The sequence below is a fragment of the Cherax quadricarinatus genome, chromosome 9, assembly GCF_038502225.1.
Source record: "Cherax quadricarinatus isolate ZL_2023a chromosome 9, ASM3850222v1, whole genome shotgun sequence".
Taxonomy (NCBI): domain Eukaryota; kingdom Metazoa; phylum Arthropoda; class Malacostraca; order Decapoda; family Parastacidae; genus Cherax; species Cherax quadricarinatus.
In genome coordinates, this window is record NC_091300.1 from 56,348,159 (window position 1) to 56,370,270 (window position 22,112).

Consider the following 22,112-nt stretch of genomic DNA (forward strand, 5'->3'; position numbering starts at 1 on the left):
GCAAGCCAGGGGGCTTTCGTGCCGGTATTGACATTCGGCCAAGACGCTGGTAACGATGTCAATGTAATGGCGTTGGCGACTACGCCGAAAATAACGCCTAAATTCCTCCTTAAGTTCACCCCAAGACTGAATCTTACAAACTCGCTTGAGTTGCACAAAGGCACCTATATCACCCTGGGTGAGATCCACTGCTGCAACAGCAGCACGAATGTACTGTGTCTCCGTTGGGCTATCAAATAGAGCCTGAACAGTCGCCTCGACTGACTGCAGCCATGGCTCTAAACTATTTGCACGACCGTCAAAAATAAGGGTCAGGTATGGACGATGAGCCGGCCCACTGGTGGTCGAGGCTTGAGCCACAAGTTGACCAACTGTCGCTGGGGCTTCGATGCCCTGCCGCGTGTTCACGCTGGCTGAGGCACCATTGCTGGCACCAGCAGAATCTGGACTAACGGCATGGCCACTGCGTGTCTTAGTCATGACGTCAATTGTTCAAATGCAATTAGGTCACGAAGAGGGTAAACAGGTCAGAGCAAGAAATGGTATGCACTGGCTACAATTCAAAACAGAGTCAAAGAGAACTCAGCACCACAGTACTAGGTAAACTGCTTAGTGATAGAAATAATTTGAGCAAAACAATAAAAAGGGAAATAGTGATACACTCTGAACACAAAATAAGAGATGTATGCAAGTGAATGTACTACAGGGAAGTGCACAAAATGAAGCTAAGGATAGTCAATAATTTCACCAGGAATCTGGCAACAAAATTTATGAAAAGGAGTTGAACTGTAAACACTGGTAGCAAAAAATTGCACAAAATCAAAATAAATCAGGTACTACACAACACTAAACTGTGCTGCAAGCACAGTTTAAAAAGATTGCGGGTGCTAGCAGTTGCAAATTGAAACGCAATAAAAAAAGGGTAATTCACTTGCACAAGGGAAGTTGGCAGAAAAGATATCAGAGTATGGAATAGTGCCAAAAATCACAGAAAAAAAAAAAATACACTGTATCCAGAATTGCTATATTGCACACAAAATAAAATTAATAAAAATGCAAATTATTAAATTCAAGAATATGGCAAAGGTTAACTGGTGTTAGCAGGGTGTACACTGGCAAAAAGAAAAAATTTGCACAATCTCAAGGTCAAAATTAATTAACTTCACAAGGAATTTTGGTAATTAATGGTAAATAAGCAGGTTCCCAAAAATACACTCAATGACTTGGGTATACAAAATAGCAAAATGCAATGCACATAGGTGAATATTCACTGATAAAACATAGAATATATGTAGAGCAAATAAATGGGGAAACAGAAGAAAAGTTTAATGGGCTAGACACAGATTGTATCACTGCAGGTAGAATAAACTAATACTTAAGTACTTGGAGATTACACTTATTAAAAGGAAAAAACACTAACAAACAAAACAGTGCAAGGGTGTCAACAATCTGTGGCTAACTTGCAGGTGCAACTAACAAAATAACAGCACACAGGAATTACATGAAGACTGTATGTGAGAGGTAAATTGTATAAATGGTTAACACTGAACAATTTAAATCAATAACTGAGGTGCAAGAAGCAGAATAAAATACTGGAATTTAAAATGTAGGAGTGCAGAAATAAATTTACAAAATTTAAGAAGCTGTAGGGAAGTGGCAAAAATGTGCACTGATGAAACTGAACAATTTACTGAAGTATGGCTTCAGTAACTAACTGTATTGGTGCAGGACAGTTAAATAATGTCACAAAATATTAGGAAATGCTAGGTAAGTCACTGTTTACTTAACTTTGAGTGCAGATGGACGAAGGTACGGGTGCCTGGAACTTTCAGTGATGCTCTAGTAACACTACACGCCTCGTAGCATTTGTATACTGCTATGGGGCTTCAATGTCGTAGAAAAAAATTATCAGAATGGACTTGGGAAGAACAGGAAAGACCGGGGTTACTCTGTGGAGGTATAAGATATTAGGAAAACGTGGATACCCGGCGTGAACCACAGCTGTGTATGGTTGTTTACACTGGCAAGCGTGTCTGGGCGTGCTGACTGACTGCGGCTTCAGCACACGGAGAACAAAACATTTACTGCACTACTCGAACGTGCTAAAAACAAGCTTAAGTGAAACTTTGAACTGGGACGAGTAAGTTTTACTGTAACAAATCACTGGGGAAAACAGAACTGGTGATGAACTGGGAATAAAACAGCAAGGGAAAGGGAAAAAAAATTTAAACTGGGCAACACAAAAAAAAAACTGCACTGGCTGGAGATACGTAGACGCTGAGTAGTTGTAGACACTATGATGAGTCACGAGCTGCTGTAGACGCTGAACTTTGCTGGCTTAGGGGCTAAGCCAACTGGGTTCCCACGTGGTTAAGCCAGGTAGAACTTCTTGGAGGAACTGGGAAGAACACAACACACATGGACGGCGAGATGGACGTCGTTGCATAGCAGAGAAGGCTGGTGTGTTTACACGCTGATTAGGGTATAAACCAACCCCAGAGCTGCCTCGTGGTCACGCGTGGAGCCACACGAAGCCAACACACTAAACGACCTCACCTCTACTTCTTGTAGCTGAGAAGGGCATAGGGACGCTGTAGGAGGCAGGAGAATGGTGCTGGAGAGTGTTGAAGGGCTGTAGAGAGGGTGATGAGGTGAACACGTGACTGCTAAGGCTGGAGATGACGCCGTGACACCTATGTCCAGATTTTGTGGGAAAAATCTAGGACGAAGATCTATCTCGGGTCCCGTCAAGACGCTGGGAGTAACAGATAACTCTTTAGGCCAGCAGGTGCGTTGGATGACGACAGATGATGTTGACTGGCGTCGACCGATGGTGTTGACCCCTCCACCCTGAAGAGGCTCACAATGCCGCTGACTCCGCTGTCACCACTGTTATTGCTGTTCTTACTGCTGAACAGCGGTTTAGTGCCGATGAAGGTAGCGTAGGTAGCAATGATACGGCCGTGGACTAGATTGGCTTTAATCGGGTAGGAGTGAGTACACAACGGGCAGTGTGAGGGAGTGACCGCAAGCCAGTCCGTGGAGGGGGAGTACTTGTGTACGTCAAGTCGGTCGGTCCAGGAGTGAGAGAGGGTGGGCTGTGCTTCCCACCGACCTAGGTAGGCCTACAGAGGGCAGCACTGAATGCCGCGAAATATGAACTAGTCAGAGAAGACGGCTAGGCTGTGTGCTCTGACAGTACAGGCTGTCTACAGTAAGAGGGAGGTGAAAGTGTATAAACTAAGGGAGGAAGAAGTTCGGGCGAGATATAAGCGACTATTGGCAGAAAGGTGGGCTAGTGCAAAGATGAGTAGTGGGGGGGTTGAAAAGGGTTGGAATAGTTTTAAAAATGCAGTATTAGAATGTGGGGCAGAAGTTTGTGGTTATAGGAGGGTGGGGGCAGGAGGAAAGAGGAGTGATTGGTGGAATGATGAAGTAAAGGGTGTGATAAAAGAGAAAAAGGTAGCTTACGAGAGGTTTTTACAAAGCAGAAGTGTTATAAGAAGAGCAGAGTATATGGAGAGTAAAAGAAAGGTGAAGAGAGTGGTGAGAGAGTGCAAAAGGAGAGCAGATGAAAGAGTGGGAGAGGCACTGTCAAGAAATTTTAATGAAAATAAGAAAAAATTTTGGAGTGAGTTAAACAAGTTAAGAAAGCCGAGGGAAAGTATGGATTTGTCAGTTAAAAACAGAGTAGGGGAGTTACTAGATGGGGAGAGGGAGGTATTAGGTAGATGGCGAGAATATTTTGAGGAACTTTTAAATGTTAAGGAAGAAAGGGAGGCGGTAATTTCATGCACTGGCCAGGGAGGTATACCATCTTTTAGGAGTGAAGAAGAGCAGAATGTAAGTGTGGTGGAGGTACGTGAGGCATTACGTAGAATGAAAGGGGGTAAAGCAGCTGGAACTGATGGGATCATGACAGAAATGTTAAAAGCAGGGGGGGATATAGTGTTGGAGTGGTTGGTACTTTTGTTTAATAAATGTATGAAAGAGGGGAAGGTACCTAGGGATTGGCGGAGAGCATGTATAGTCCCTTTATATAAAGGGAAAGGGGACAAAAGAGATTGTAAAAATTATAGAGGAATAAGTTTACTGAGTATACCAGGAAAAGTATACGGTAGGGTTATAATTGAAAGAATTAGAGGTAAGACAGAATGTAGAATTGCGGACGAGCAAGGAGGCTTCAGAGTGGGTAGGGGATGTGTAGATCAAGTGTTTACATTGAAACATATATGTGAACAGTATTTAGATAAAGGTAGGGAAGTTTTTATTGCATTTATGGATTTAGAAAAGGCATATGATAGAGTGGATAGAGGAGCAATGTGGCAGATGTTGCAAGTATATGGAATAGGTGGTAAGTTACTAAATGCTGTAAAGAGCTTTTATGAGGATAGTGAGGCTCAGGTTAGGGTGTGTAGAAGAGAGGGAGAATACTTCCCGGTAAAAGTAGGTCTTAGACAGGGATGTGTAATGTCACCATGGTTGTTTAATATATTTATAGATGGGGTTGTAAAAGAAGTAAATGCTAGGGTGTTCGGGAGAGGGGTGGGATTAAATTATGGGGAATCAAATTCAAAATGGGAATTGACACAGTTACTTTTTGCTGATGATACTGTACTTATGGGAGATTCTAAAGAAAAATTACAAAAGTTAGTGGATGAGTTTGAGAATGTGTGTAAAGGTAGAAAGTTGAAAGTGAACATAGAAAAGAGTAAGGTGATGAGGGTATCAAATGATTTAGATAAAGAAAAATTGGATATCAAATTGGGGAGGAGGAGTATGGAAGAAGTGAATGTTTTCAGATACTTGGGAGTTGACGTGTCGGCGGATGGATTTATGAAGGATGAGGTTAATCATAGAATTGATGAGGGAAAAAAGGTGAGTGGTGCGTTGAGGTATATGTGGAGTCAAAAAACGTTATCTATGGAGGCAAAGAAGGGAATGTATGAAAGTATAGTAGTACCAACACTCTTATATGGATGTGAAGCTTGGGTGGTAAATGCAGCAGCGAGGAGACGGTTGGAGGCAGTGGAGATGTCCTCTCTAAGGGCAATGTGTGGTGTAAATATTATGCAGAAAATTCGGAGTGTGGAAATTAGGAGAAGGTGTGGAGTTAATAAAAGCATTAGTCAGAGGGCAGAAGAGGGGTTATTGAGGTGGTTTGGTCATTTAGAGAGAATGGATCAAAGTAGAATGACATGGAAAGCACATAAATCTATAGGGGAAGGAAAGAGGGGTAGGGGTCGTCCTCGAAAGGGTTGGAAAGAGGGGGTAAAGGAGGTTTTGTGGGTGAGGGGCTTGGACTTCCAGCAAGCGTGCATGAGCGTGTTAGATAGGAGTGAATGGAGACGAATGATACTTGGGACCTGACGATCTGTTGGAGTGTGAGCAGGGTAATATTTAGCGAAGGGATTCAGGGAAACCGGTTATTTTCATATAGTCGGACTTGAGTCCTGGAAATGGGAAGTACAATGCCTGCACTTTAAAGGAGGGGTTTGGGATATTGGCAGTTTGGAGGGATATGTTGTGTATCTCTATACGTATATGCTTCTAAACTGTTGTATTCTGAGCACCTCTGCAAAAGCAGTGATAATGTGTGAGTGTGGTGAAAGTGTTGAATGATGATGAAAGTATTTTCTTTTTGGGGATTTTCTTTCTTTTTTTTTGGGTCACCCTGCCTCGGTGGGAGACGGCCGACTTGTTGAAAAAAATTATATATATATATATATATATATATATATATATATATATATATATATATATATATATATATATATATATATATATATATGTATATATATATATATATATATATATATATATATATATATATATATATATATATATATATATATATATATATATATATATATATATATATATATATGTCGTGCCGAATAGGCAGAACTTGCGATTTTGGCTTTAATAGCAACGTTCATCTTGCCATATAGGACAAGCGAAAATTTATGTATGCAATAATTTCGCCAAAATCATTCTGAACCTAACGAAAAAAATATATATTTCACAGTGTTTGTTTAGTATTAAATTATTGTAAACAAATCTAAAATATATTTAGTTGGGTTAGGCTAAAATAAATTGTTCTTGTTATAATAAGGTTAGGTAAGTTTTCTAAGATTCTTTTGGTGCAAAATGATAATTTTTTACATTAACATTAATGAAAAAAATATGTCTTTAAACGTATCAGAGAAAATTTTAGAAAGGACTTAATTTTAAATGAGTTCTTGCTAATTGACCAGTTTTACATATTCGGCACGACATGTATATATATATATATATATATATGTCGTGCCGAATATGTAAAACTGGTCAATTAGCAAGAACTCGTTTAAAATTAAGTCCTTTCTAAAAATTTCTCTTATACGTTTAAAGATATATTTTTTTCATTAATGTTAATGTAAAAATTTTTAATTTTGCTACAAAAGAATCTTAGAAAACTTACCTAACCTTTTCATAAAAAGAACAATTTATTTTAGCCTAACCCAACTAAATATATTTTAGATTTGTTTACAATAATTTAATACTAAACAGACACAGTGAAATATATTTTTTTCGTTAGGTTCAGAATGATTTTGGCGAAATTATTGCATACACAAATTTTCACTTGTCCTATATGGCAAGATGAGCGTTGCTATTTAAGCCAAGATCGCAAGTTCTGCCTATTCGGCACGACATATATATATATATATATATATATATATATATAAGTAGTCAAAAAAGCGGCTGGGGGGCTCCTTCCGGAAAAAGGCATGCGGCTGGGAGGCTCCTTCCGGTTTTGGCCTTCCACTGGGCGGTGTATCGGGTCTAGGACCAGTGGCTGGATTGTCACCTTTTCACACCTAGGTGTTACTTCCGGTTTTGACCATGACCTCGCCCTCGAGACTACCTCACCCTTGACCCCCCAACCAATACCCCCACCCACGACCCCCCCCCCCTTCGCGACCCCCGCCGCGCCGCCCGCCCGCGCGCCCGCCCGCGCGCCCGCCCGCGCGCCCGCCCGCGCGCCCGCCCGCGCGCCCCCCCGCGCGCCCACCCGCGCGCCCGCCCACGCGCCCGCCCGCACCCTTCGCGACCCCCGCCCGCGCCTTCTGCAGCGTCATCCGGATCGCCCCCGCGCCTCGAATTTTTTTCCGATTTTTTTCGAATTTTTTTTTAATTTCATTTTCTTGTGCTCTCCATCTCCTCGGATCAAATGTTTGAGGTTCTCCCTCTCACTTTCACCCCCATCCCAAAATTTCTCGAAATCAAAGTCTCCATCTCCTCGGATCCCCCTCCCACTTTCAGCCCCCAACCCCAAAAATTTCTCGATAATACAAGTTTTTGGGATTCCCCCCTATGGGGTTTTCGAAATTCTCCATCTCCTTGATTCAAGGTTTTTTTGGGTACCCCTCCTTTCACCCCCCATCCCCAAAAAATTTCTCAATATCAAAGTCTCCACTTCCTCGGATCCCCCTCCCACTTTCACCCCCCAACCCCAAAAATTTCTCGACAATACCATGACTCCATCTCCTCGGATCGAGTTTTTTGGATCCCCCCTATGGGGTTTTCGAAATTCTCCATCTCCTCGGATCAAATTTTTTTCGACAATACCATGACTCCATCTCCTCGGATCAAGTTTTTTGGATCCCCCCTATGGGGTTTTCGAAATTCTCCATCTCCTTGGATCAAGTTTTTTGGATTCCCCCCTATGGGGTTTTCGAAATTCCTCGGATCAAGTTTTTGGAATCCCCCCTCTGGGTATAAGCATTCAAATGAACTCCTCCTATGGGGCATGGTGCTCTCTCTTACTACAGGTCTAATGAAGGGTGTTTACTCGGCGGTCAGTGACGTCACGTGTTGACCCAGCACACAGGTTGAATCTTGTATACCCTTTTAATTAATAAGGGGACATAGCAGTGACGTCACGCGCACACAGGCTGAATCTTGTCGATCCTTTTAGTTCATTCAAGTTAATAAGGGGATATAGTACCTACATCATAGGGAAAACATTTTCATCATCAGAAAGTCACATTTTTTTTTTCGTTAATACCCACAATTTCTTTACAACACAAGTCTAGACATTTTTTAACTATTTCATCTCAGGTCACTCCCCACGAAGTAACCTCCTCCCCACCCTCCCAAACCCTCACACTCCAACCAACACCTCACAATTTTCACTCATAACCCCCAATTTTTCTCGTTTTAACCCTTTTAGTTCATTAAAGTTAATAAGGGGACACATGCATCAGAAAGTCACCACATCGCTTACATCCACTTTCGTTAAATTCACTACTCACAATTTTACATATTACGAAGTTAAATACGCACTTTTACTTTGAACATCTTCAAAACACTCTCATAAATCATTTGAATACTCACAAAAAATACCTTTATACATTTCCAAACAACACTGAAATACTCCAAAAACATCATTCGAACACCCCCAAATCACCTCTGAATACTCCCAGAACACCTTCATAAGTATTCTTGCACATCATTTGAACACCTTCATAAGTACTCTCATAATCATTTGTACACCTTCAAAAAACACCTTTGAATACTCACATAAACACCCTTGAACACCTTCAAAACACCTTTGAATAACCTCAAAACACCTTTGAACACCTTCAAAACACCCATGAACACCTTCAAAAACAACATTTGAACACACTCAAAACACCTTTGAACACCTTTGAACATTTCCAAAACACTATTTGAGTACTCCCAAATAAGATTTAACATCTCTAATTTATCTGCACTTACACATTTCATTAAATTACAACTCATCCCTCAGTCTCCAGACTAGGCATTTTCTCGTTTTTACCCTTTTAGTTCATTAAAGTTATTAAGGGGACACAATACATCAACTCTCATAATCATTTGCACACCTTCAAAAAACACCTTTGAATACTCACATAACACCCTTGAACACCTTCAAAACACCTTTGAATATCGTTTTTTTTAAACTAATTTCATCACAACCCACTTATATCATCTTTTTTTCGGTAACTCTAATTCGACTACACTACCCTCATCAATTACCAACAAATTTTACTCGTTTTAACTAATGTTATCACTGTAACCAAGATTTTCACAAAAAAAAAAAACTATGACACCTAACACACACGCACACACACCCCACAACACCCACAATTTTTCTCGTTTTAACCCTTTTAGTTCATTAAAGTTAATAAGGGGACACAGTACATCAGAAAAGTCACAACAACAACATCCACAACCCACAATTTTTTCTCGTTTTAGCTAATTTCATCAGAAAAAGTCCCAACAACAACCCACTTATAACATCTTTTTTCGGTATCTCTAGTTCGACAACAACACCCACAACACCCACATCCCACAACACCCATGAACATTTCCAAAACACTATTTGAGTACTCCCAATTACACCACTGATTACTACTAAAACACCGCTGAATTCAATCAAAACACCCTTCAACACCTTCAAACACCCTTGAACACCTTCAAAACACTCTTGAACACTTTCAAAAACACCTACCCTTGAACACACTCAAAACACCCTTCAACACCTTCAAAACACCTTTGAACACCTTCAAAACACCTTTGAACACCTTCAAAACACTCTTGAACACTTTCAAAAACACCTACCCTTGAACACACTCAAAACACCCTTCAACACCTTCAAAACACCTTTGAACACATTCAAAACACTCTCATAATCATTTGAACACACTCAAAACACCTTTGAATAACCTCAAAACACCTTTGAACACCTTCAAAACACCCTTGAACACCCTTGATCACCTTCAAAAAAAACAACATTTGAACACACTCAAAACACCTTTGAAGACCTTTGAACATTTCCAAACAACACTGAAACACTTCCAAAAACACCATTTGAGTACTCCCAAATACACCACTGAATACTAAAACACCACTGAATACACTCAAAACACCACCAAAATCACCATAAACTAAGATCAACACCCACATCCCACAACACCCACAACCCACAACACCCACAATTTTTTCTCGTTTTATCTAATTTCATCAGAAACTCACAACACCCACACCTCCCATTTTTTTCTCGTTTTAACCCTTTTAGTTCATTAAAGTTAATAAGGGGACACACTACATCAGAAAAAGTCACATCAACAACCCACTTATAACGTCTTTTCGGTATCTCTAGTTCGACAACAACACCCACATCCCACAACACCCACATCCCACATCCCACACACACACACAGACACACACACACACACACACACACACCCTAACCTAGCCTAACCTAACCTAACTTATCCTAACCTAACCTAACCTAACCTAACCTAACCTAACCTAACTTATCCTAACCTAGCCTAACCTAACCTAACCTAACCTTACCTAACTTATCCTAACCTAACCTAACCTAGCCTAACCTAACTTAACCTAACCTAACCTAACCGAACCTACCCTAACCTAACCTTACCTAACATAACCTAACCTAGCCTAACCTAACCTAACCTAACTTAACCTAACCCAACCTAACCTAACCTAACCTAACCTAGCCTAACCTAACTTAACCTAACCTAACCTAACCTAACCTACCCTAACCTAACTTATCCTAACCTAACCTAACCTATCTTAACCTAACCTAACCTAACCTAGCCGAACCTATCCTAACCGTTCCTAACTTAACTAACCTAACCTAACCTAACCTAACCTTACCTAACCTAACCTAACCTAGCCTAACCTAACCTAACCTATCTTATCCTAATCTAACCTTGCCTAACCATTACCTAACCTAACCTAACCTATCTTAACCTAACCCAACCTAACCTAGCCGAACCTATCCTAACCTAACCTAAAATATATTGGAACACTTCCAAAATACATTAGAGTACTCCAGAATTACTTTGAACGACTCCATTTTTTGGATATTTCCAAATTAGTTTTGAAAACTTTATCGTAAAATCGAAACATTATTTTCTTGTTGGTAAACACACTCAATGGTAGAAATATTTACTCGATTTCCGAATAGAAACACTTTCCTCGCTCTGAGAGACTCATTGTGGGTCACCCCTTCCCCCCAACACCACTGGGTAATGCGGTTCACACCCAAGGTAGATTTAAGATAATCATGAACACCTGCGTCAACTCAGGACAGACAGACGCCATGAAATGCGGGTAACATCCAAGGTAGAAAATCATCTCTTTCCAGACCAACTGTCTATCCTAACCTAACCTAACCTAACCTAACTCCATCAATCACCTCTATCCTAACCTAACCTAACCTAACCTAACCCAACCTAACTCCATCAAACACCTCTATCCTAACCTAACCTAACCTATCCTAACCTAACCTAACTCCATCAAACACCTCGAATACTACCTAACTTAACCTAACCTAACCTTACCTAACCTACCGAACCTAACCTAACCTAACCTATCCTAACCTGTCCTAACCTAACCTAACCTATCCTAACCTAACCTAACCTAACCTAACCTAACCTAACTTATCCTAAGCTAACCTAACCTAACTTATCCTAACCTAACCTATCCTAACCTAACCTAACCTAAAATAACGAACCTAACCTAACTTATCCTAATCTAATCTAACCTAACCTAACTTATCCTAACCTAACCTAACTTATCCTAACCTAACCTAACCTAACCTAAAATAACCTAACCTAACTTATCCTAACCTACTCACTTTACTTTGAACACCTTCAAAACACTCTCATACATCATTTGAGACCCCCTTTTTTCAATATCTCTCATCCACAACCTTTATCATCTCACTACAGAACAACCCCAAGATTACTTCGAACACTCTCATAAAGCATTTGAGTACTCACATAAACACTTTTGAACATTTCCAAACAACACTGAAGCACTTCCAAAATATCATTTTGATTACTCCCAAATAAGATTTGACAGCTCTAATTTATCTACACTTACACATTTCATTAAATTACATCTCATCCCCCCAAACTCCTCCCTCATTCTCCAGACTTTACAACATTAGCACAAAAAAACTAACTCATACACTTATGACATGAGACATTACCATATCTAACACACTGACTAACTTTGAACCAACTCTGAACACCACTGATCTTCTTCAAAAAATGCTCTGCACATCATTTGAACACCTTCAAAAAAACACCATCAAACACCTCCGAATACTCCCAAAAAACACTACTGATTACTACCAAATCACCACTGAATACTACCAATCACCGTCAAAATCATCAGAAACTAAGTTTAACATCACCATCTAACATCCTTTTTATAGAAATCCCCTCAAATCACTATAACCAAGAACTCCCTCCCCATTTGGCGCATGAAAAAAAAAAAAAAAGCATGAACACAAACCTAATACGCAAACACTTAGTACATGATCACCATCAACTGAAAACATATCTTGTACACACACATAATATAAGACAATCACCAACTACAATCACCCATGTTCACTTACCTCAAAATCACTAATATCACAGAAAACAATCATTTTTATAAACATTTCACACACACACACAAAAAAAAATCATATTTGACAATATCTAAGCGCACTCACCTCACTACCACCAACATACGATGTCTCACCTCACAGGACCGACGAGCTCACCTCCAGTGACGTCACACTCCCATTGTGTTACTTGGTGGTTGGTAACATCACACCTAACCCCCCCTTGTTTCAACCTGTTGTACCCTACATTATCTAAGAACACTATATCCAAGACGATTACCAGATTTTATGATCCCCAACACCAAGATCACAGAAAACACACATTTTTATAATTATTCACACAAAAATCACGATCACCAATTCCATATCATGTTTACCGTCATCTATCAACACTAATCACCAAGATCACCAAAAAATCTAAGATCATGCATCTCAAAACTACTATGATCACTGAAAACACTTATTTTTTAAACATTCGCACAAAAATAAGACATACACAAAAATACCACAACACTTCCACCAACATCTATAACATAACATGAGCACTATAACATATCACTATCACAAAAAAAATAATACACAGACACCCACATATTATACATTTCAATCACAAATTTAAGACATGAGACATACACACCAAATCTAAGACATTCACCTCCAACTAAGACATACACCTCACCCCTAAAACATCCTTCCTTATTCATTCCGTATATCTCCTAGAGCTGTTTTAACCCCGACGGATCCATCACGACGTAGGAGCCAGAGGAACCATCACCACTCCAACACCACCTACTACACTCTGGCTCCTACGTCGTGATGGATCCGTCGGGGTTAAAACAGCTCTAGGAGATATACGGAATGAATAAGGAAGGATGTTTTAGGGGTGAGGTGTATGTCTTAGTTGGAGGTGAATGTCTTAGATTTGGTGTGTATGTCTCATGTCTTAAATTTGTGATTGAAATGTATAATATGTGGGTGTCTGTGTATTATTTTTTTTGTGATAGTGATATGTTATAGTGCTCATGTTATGTTATAGATGTTGGTGGAAGTGTTGTGGTATTTTTGTGTATGTCTTATTTTTGTGCGAATGTTTAAAAAATAAGTGTTTTCAGTGATCATAGTAGTTTTGAGATGCATGATCTTAGATTTTTTGGTGATCTTGGTGATTAGTGTTGATAGATGACGGTAAACATGATATGGAATTGGTGATCGTGATTTTTGTGTGAATAATTATAAAAATGTGTGTTTTCTGTGATCTTGGTGTTGGGGATCATAAAATCTGGTAATCGTCTTGGATATAGTGTTCTTAGATAATGTAGGGTACAACAGGTTGAAACAAGGGGGGGTTAGGTGTGATGTTACCAACCACCAAGTAACACAATGGGAGTGTGACGTCACTGGAGGTGAGCTCGTCGGTCCTGTGAGGTGAGACATCGTATGTTGGTGGTAGTGAGGTGAGTGCGCTTAGATATTGTCAAATATGATTTTTTTTGTGTGTGTGTGTGTGAAATGTTTATAAAAATGATTGTTTTCTGTGATATTAGTGATTTTGAGGTAAGTGAACATGGGTGATTGTAGTTGGTGATTGTCTTATATTATGTGTGTGTACAAGATATGTTTTCAGTTGATGGTGATCATGTACTAAGTGTTTGCGTATTAGGTTTGTGTTCATGCTTTTTTTTTTTTTTTTCATGCGCCAAATGGGGAGGGAGTTCTTGGTTATAGTGATTTGAGGGGATTTCTATAAAAAGGATGTTAGATGGTGATGTTAAACTTAGTTTCTGATGATTTTGACGGTGATTGGTAGTATTCAGTGGTGATTTGGTAGTAATCAGTAGTGTTTTTTGGGAGTATTCGGAGGTGTTTGATGGTGTTTTTTTGAAGGTGTTCAAATGATGTGCAGAGCATTTTTTGAAGAAGATCAGTGGTGTTCAGAGTTGGTTCAAAGTTAGTCAGTGTGTTAGATATGGTAATGTCTCATGTCATAAGTGTATGAGTTAGTTTTTTTGTGCTAATGTTGTAAAGTCTGGAGAATGAGGGAGGAGTTTGGGGGGATGAGATGTAATTTAATGAAATGTGTAAGTGTAGATAAATTAGAGCTGTCAAATCTTATTTGGGAGTAATCAAAATGATATTTTGGAAGTGCTTCAGTGTTGTTTGGAAATGTTCAAAAGTGTTTATGTGAGTACTCAAATGCTTTATGAGAGTGTTCGAAGTAATCTTGGGGTTGTTCTGTAGTGAGATGATAAAGGTTGTGGATGAGAGATATTGAAAAAAGGGGGTCTCAAATGATGTATGAGAGTGTTTTGAAGGTGTTCAAAGTAAAGTGAGTAGGTTAGGATAAGTTAGGTTAGGTTATTTTAGGTTAGGTTAGGTTAGGTTAGGATAAGTTAGGTTAGGTTAGGATAAGTTAGGTTAGGTTAGATTAGATTAGGATAAGTTAGGTTAGGTTCGTTATTTTAGGTTAGGTTAGGTTAGGATAGGTTAGGTTAGGATAAGTTAGGTTAGGTTAGCTTAGGATAAGTTAGGTTAGGTTAGGTTAGGTTAGGTTAGGTTAGGTTAGGTTAGGATAGGTTAGGTTAGGTTAGGACAGGTTAGGATAGGTTAGGTTAGGTTAGGTTCGGTAGGTTAGGTAAGGTTAGGTTAGGTTAAGTTAGGTAGTATTCGAGGTGTTTGATGGAGTTAGGTTAGGTTAGGATAGGTTAGGTTAGGTTAGGATAGAGGTGTTTGATGGAGTTAGGTTGGGTTAGGTTAGGTTAGGTTAGGTTAGGATAGAGGTGATTGATGGAGTTAGGTTAGGTTAGGTTAGGTTAGGATAGACAGTTGGTCTGGAAAGAGATGATTTTCTACCTTGGATGTTACCCGCATTTCATGGCGTCTGTCTGTCCTGAGTTGACGCAGGTGTTCATGATTATCTTAAATCTACCTTGGGTGTGAACCGCATTACCCAGTGGTGTTGGGGGGAAGGGGTGACCCACAATGAGTCTCTCAGAGCGAGGAAAGTGTTTCTATTCGGAAATCGAGTAAATATTTCTACCATTGAGTGTGTTTACCAACAAGAAAATAATGTTTCGATTTTACGATAAAGTTTTCAAAACTAATTTGGAAATATCCAAAAAATGGAGTCGTTCAAAGTAATTCTGGAGTACTCTAATGTATTTTGGAAGTGTTCCAATATATTTTAGGTTAGGTTAGGATAGGTTCGGCTAGGTTAGGTTGGGTTAGGTTAAGATAGGTTAGGTTAGGTTAGGTAATGGTTAGGCAAGGTTAGATTAGGATAAGATAGGTTAGGTTAGGTTAGGCTAGGTTAGGTTAGGTTAGGTAAGGTTAGGTTAGGTTAGGTTAGGTTAGTTAAGTTAGGAATGGTTAGGATAGGTTCAGCTAGGTTAGGTTAGGTTAGGTTAAGATAGGTTAGGTTAGGTTAGGATAAGTTAGGTTAGGGTAGGTTAGGTTAGGTTAGGTTAGGTTAAGTTAGGTTAGGCTAGGTTAGGTTAGGTTAGGTTAGGTTGGGTTAGGTTAAGTTAGGTTAGGCTAGGTTAGGCTAGGTTAGGTTATGTTAGGTAAGGTTAGGTTAGGGTAGGTTCGGTTAGGTTAGGTTAGGTTAAGTTAGGTTAGGCTAGGTTAGGTTAGGTTAGGATAAGTTAGGTAAGGTTAGGTTAGGTTAGGTTAGGCTAGGTTAGGATAAGTTAGGTTAGGTTAGGTTAGGTTAGGTTAGGTTAGGATAAGTTAGGTTAGGTTAGGCTAGGTTAGGGTGTGTGTGTGTGTGTGTGTGTCTGTGTGTGTGTGTGGGATGTGGGATGTGGGTGTTGTGGGATGTGGGTGTTGTTGTCGAACTAGAGATACCGAAAAGACGTTATAAGTGGGTTGTTGATGTGACTTTTTCTGATGTAGTGTGTCCCCTTATTAACTTTAATGAACTAAAAGGGTTAAAACGAGAAAAAAATGGGAGGTGTGGGTGTTGTGAGTTTCTGATGAAATTAGATAAAACGAGAAAAAATTGTGGGTGTTGTGGGTTGTGGGTGTTGTGGGATGTGGGTGTTGATCTTAGTTTATGGTGATTTTGGTGGTGTTTTGAGTGTATTCAGTGGTGTTTTAGTATTCAGTGGTGTATTTGGGAGTACTCAAATGGTGTTTTTGGAAGTGTTTCAGTGTTGTTTGGAAATGTTCAAAGGTCTTCAAAGGTGTTTTGAGTGTGTTCAAATGTTGTTTTTTTTGAAGGTGATCAAGGGTGTTCAAGGGTGTTTTGAAGGTGTTCAAAGGTGTTTTGAGGTTATTCAAAGGTGTTTTGAGTGTGTTCAAATGATTATGAGAGTGTTTTGAATGTGTTCAAAGGTGTTTTGAAGGTGTTCAAAGGTGTTTTGAAGGTGTTGAAGGGTGTTTTGAGTGTGTTCAAGGGTAGGTGTTTTTGAAAGTGTTCAAGAGTGTTTTGAAGGTGTTCAAAGGTGTTTTGAAGGTGTTCAAAGGTGTTTTGAAGGTGTTGAAGGGTGGTTTGAGTGTGTTCAAGGGTAGGTGTTTTTGAAAGTGTTCAAGAGTGTTTTGAAGGTGTTCAAGGGTGTTTGAAGGTGTTGAAGGGTGTTTTGATTGAATTCAGCGGTGTTTTAGTAGTAATCAGTGGTGTAATTGGGAGTACTCAAATAGTGTTTTGGAAATGTTCATGGGTGTTGTGGGATGTGGGTGTTGTGGGTGTTGTTGTCGAACTAGAGATACCGAAAAAAGATGTTATAAGTGGGTTGTTGTTGGGACTTTTTCTGATGAAATTAGCTAAAACGAGAAAAAATTGTGGGTTGTGGATGTTGTTGTTGTGACTTTTCTGATGTACTGTGTCCCCTTATTAACTTTAATGAACTAAAAGGGTTAAAACGAGAAAAATTGTGGGTGTTGTGGGGTGTGTGTGCGTGTGTGTTAGGTGTCATAGAGTTTTTTTTTTTGTGAAAATCTTGGTTACAGTGATAACATTAGTTAAAACGAGTAAAATTTGTTGGTAATTGATGAGGGTAGTGTAGTCGAATTAGAGTTACCGAAAAAAAGATGATATAAGTGGGTTGTGATGAAATTAGTTTAAAAAAAACGATATTCAAAGGTGTTTTGAAGGTGTTCAAGGGTGTTATGTGAGTATTCAAAGGTGTTTTTTGAAGGTGTACAAATGATTATGAGAGTGTTTTGGGGGTGTTCAAAGTAAAGTGTTTGAGTTAGTTTTTGCGACTTTTTTTCTGATGTATTGTGTCCCCTTAATAACTTTAATGAACTAAAAGGGTAAAAACGAGAAAATGCCTAGTCTGGAGACTGAGGGATGAGTTGTAATTTAATGAAATGTGTAAGTGCAGATAAATTAGAGATGTTAAATCTTATTTGGGAGTACTCAAATAGTGTTTTGGAAATGTTCAAAGGTGTTCAAAGGTGTTTTGAGTGTGTTCAAATGTTGTTTTTGAAGGTGTTCAAGGGTGTTTTGAAGGTGTTCAAAGGTGTTTTGAGGTTATTCAAAGGTGTTTTGAAGGTGTTCAAGGGTGTTTATGTGAGTATTCAAAGGTGTTTTTTGAAGGTGTACAAATGATTATGAGAGTACTTATGAAGGTGTTCAAATGATGTGCAAGAATACTTATGAAGGTGTTCTGGGAGTATTCAGAGGTGATTTGGGGGTGTTCGAATGATGTTTTTGGAGTATTTCAGTGTTGTTTGGAAATGTATAAAGGTATTTTTTGTGAGTATTCAAATGATTTATGAGAGTGTTTTGAAGATGTTCAAAGTAAAAGTGCGTATTTAATTAACTTCGTAATATGTAAAATTGTGAGTAGTGAATTTAACGAAAGTGGATGTAAGCGATGTGGTGACTTTCTGATGCATGTGTCCCCTTATTAACTTTAATGAACTAAAAGGGTTAAAACGAGAAAAATTGGGGGTTATGAGTGAAAATTGTGAGGTGTTGGTTGGAGTGTGAGGGTTTGGGAGGGTGGGGAGGAGGTTACTTCGTGGGGAGTGACCTGAGATGAAATAGTTAAAAAATGTCTAGACTTGTGTTGTAAAGAAATTGTGGGTATTAACGAAAAAAAAAATGTGACTTTCTGATGATGAAAATGTTTTCCCTATGATGTAGGTACTATATCCCCTTATTAACTTGAATGAACTAAAAGGATCGACAAGATTCAGCCTGTGTGTGCGTGACGTCACTGCTATGTCCCCTTATTAATTAAAAGGGTATACAAGATTCAACCTGTGTGCTGGGTCAACACGTGACGTCACTGACTGCCGAGTAAACACCCTTCATTAGACCTGTAGTAAGAGAGAGCACCATGCCCCATAGGAGGAGTTCATTTGAATGCTTATACCCAGAGGGGGGATTCCAAAAACTTGATCCGAGGAATTTCGAAAACCCCATAGGGGGGAATCCAAAAAACTTGATCCAAGGAGATGGAGAATTTCGAAAACCCTATAGGGGGGATCCAAAAAACTTGATCCGAGGAGATGGAGTCATGGTATTGTCGAAAAAATTTGATCCGAGGAGATGGAGAATTTCGAAAACCCCATAGGGGGGATCCAAAAAACTCGATCCGAGGAGATGGAGTCATGGTATTGTCGAGAAATTTTTGGGGTTGGGGGGTGAAAGTGGGAGGGGGATCCGAGGAAGTGGAGACTTTGATATTGAGAAATTGTTTGGGGATGGGGGGTGAAAGGAGGGGTACCCAAAAAAACCTTGATCCAAGGAGATGGAGAATTTCGAAAACCCCATAGGGGGGAATCCAAAAAACTTGTATTATCGAGAAATTTTTGGGGTTGGGGGCTGAAAGTGGGAGGGGGATCCGAGGAGATGGAGACTTTGATTTCGAGAAATTTTGGGATGGGGGTGAAAGTGAGAGGGGGAACCTCAAAAATTTGATCCGAGGAGATGGAGAGCACAAGAAAATGAAATTAAAAAAAAATTCGAAAAAAATCGGAAAAAAATTCGAGGCGCGGGGGCGATCCGGATGACGCTGCAGAAGGCGCGGGCGGGGGTCGCGAAGGGTGCGGGCGGGCGCGTGGGCGGGCGCGCGGGCGGGCGCGCGGGCGGGCGCGCGGGCGGGCGCGCGGGCGGGCGCGCGGGCGGGCGCGCGGGCGCGCGGCGCGACGGGGGTCGCGAAGGGGGGGGGGTCGTGGGTGGGGGTATTGGTTGGGGGGTCAAGGGTGAGGTAGTCTCGAGGGCGAGGTCATGGTCAAAACCGGAAGTAACACCTAGGTGTGAAAAGGTGACCCTCCAGCCACTGGTCCTAGACCCGATACACCGCCCAGTGGAAGGCCAAAACCGGAAGGAGCCTCCCAGCCGCATGCCTTTTTCCGGAAGGAGCCCCCCAGCCGCTTTTTTGACTACTTATATATATATATATATATATGTATATGTCTTGCCGAATAGGCAGAACTTGCGATCTTGGCTTAAATAGCAACGCTCATCTTGCCATATAGGACAAGCGAAAATTTGTGTATGCAATAATTTCGCCAAAATCATTCTGAACCTAACGAAAAAAATATATTTCACTGTGTTTGTTTAGTATTAAATTACTGTAAGCAAAACTGAAATATATTTAGATGGGTTAGGCTAAAATAAATTGCGCTTATTATAATAAGGTTAGGTAAGTTTTCTAAGTTCCTTTTGGTGCAAAATTATAAATTTTTACATTAACATTAATGAAAAAAATATATCTTTAAACGTATAAGAGAAAATTTTAGAAAGGACTTAATTTTAAATGAATTCTTGCTAATTGACCAGTTTTACATATTCGGCACGACATATATATATATATATATATATATATATATATATATATATATATATATATATATATATATATATATATATATATATATATATATATATATATATATATATATATATATATGTCGTGCCGAATAGGCAGAATTAAAATTTTTACGTTAACATTAATTTAAAAAAATATATCTTTAGACGTATAAGTGAAAATTTTAGAAAGGACTTAATTTTAAATGAGTTCTTGCTAATTGAACAGTTTTACATATTCGGCACGACATATATATATTATGGATAAAGAGTGATTCCTTACCCATAGCTTAAAGGGATGACAACAGCTGCTTCAAGAGAAGAAGGCATGGGAATCCTGAGACAATTGGATCTGCACGACAAACAAGACTTCTTCGGCAATCAACTTTCTGGTGGCATGAAACGCAAACTCTGCTTGGCTATCTCCCTCATAGGAGGTTCCAAGGTACATCCGTGCTAAACAAAACACAATTAATGTGTTAAATATATAGGTCTTATACCTGTTTTTATAATCACAGACAGAAATATGCATTGATATTTATATTCAGAAGCAATAAGTATATAATAATTTCAGCAATGGATTATATGCCCTTGTTCTTTTGTATACACTTCTTTAACAGTATTAGAGAAGCTGAGAAAAGCAAAAAAAAAAAAAAAATAATAAATAAATTTTATAAATAAAAAAATAAAAACATGAGTACAATGAAAATCCGACCAAATTCCAGTTTAATTCCTGAAATGTATATGTTGTGTAGGTGGTGATCCTGGACGAGCCAAGCAGCGGACTGGACCCAGAGTCTCGACGGTGGGTGTGGGACGTGGTGCAGGGAGAGCGAGGACGTCGCACCGTCCTCGTCACTACCCACCACATGGAGGAAGCTGATGTACTGGGTGACCGTGTAGCTATTATGGCCTCTGGCAGGGTGGTTTGTGCAGGGTCATCACTATTCCTCAAAAACAAGTTTGGTAAGAGAAGAATTCATCCGGGTATTGACTGAATGCTTCAGTCTATAAATTTATTTTCATATAGTAATGATTAGATTCCAAATGATGTTGACGATTTTAATATACCTTATTTCCTTGCCACCTTCCATTTTTCAAACTTCTTATGCAGAAGTCAGTGGTATATATGGGTGTAATTCATTTTTAAATAAAGCTTACCACTAGCTGTATTTAGTAATTCTAAATTTAACATTTAGGAATGTTAGATTTGAAGAAATTATTACATTAATAATAATAATACAGTGGAACCTCTGGTCACGAACGCTTCCGAACACGAACAAATCGGTTCACGCCCAAAAAATTCGCCAAATTTTTACATCTGGTCACAAATACATAATCAGTGCCGAACAAACACAGCTGTGCCAATTTTCACATTCCTCGAAACTTTTTTTACACTCGTCAATTTTCGCCACTTCCTGTTGTTTGTGTACACCTAACAAGGAGCCTCGCCTTGTAGTCGGTCTCAGACATGCGTTCGTTCACTGTGAACTCGTTGTTGAATTAGACACATGTGCAACTCCTGGGTTTACCTGGAGTTTACCTGGAGAGAGTTCCGGGGGTCAACGCCCCCGCGGCCCGGTCTGTGACCAGGCCTCCTTGGGTATCTTTATTGAGGAAACGTTTCGCCACACAGTGGCTTCATCAGTCCATACAAAGGAGAAACTGAAGAACAGGAGGAGAATGAGGTAATCAGTCCCTCAGCCTTGAATCGATGTGGTCAGTCCATCAATCTTGAATAGAATACGGCATATGAGCGGAGAAGCAGCTTATAAACCGTATGGCAGGAGAGGTGCAGCAGTCGTAGGTGGTGTCACATTTGTCCAATGTGGAAGTAGGTCGTGCCCAAGGGTTAGACAAGTGAAGAATTCCCAAGTATTAAGAAACGTTTCCTCTATAAAGATACCCAAGAGTTGC

At 39.6% G+C, this 22,112-nt stretch overlaps 1 protein-coding gene across 1 annotated transcript in view; it reads left to right on the plus strand.

The window, feature by feature from the left end:
* The window catches only part of LOC128686026 (phospholipid-transporting ATPase ABCA3), a gene marked incomplete at its 5' end in the record, with an annotated part of 271,789 nt that overhangs the window by 106,555 nt on the left and 143,122 nt on the right, over positions 1–22,112 (plus strand). The window contains 2 exon segments of the mRNA XM_070083439.1: positions 20,485–20,640; positions 20,951–21,161. Of these exon segments, the coding sequence (XP_069939540.1) occupies positions 20,485–20,640; positions 20,951–21,161 (367 nt within the window).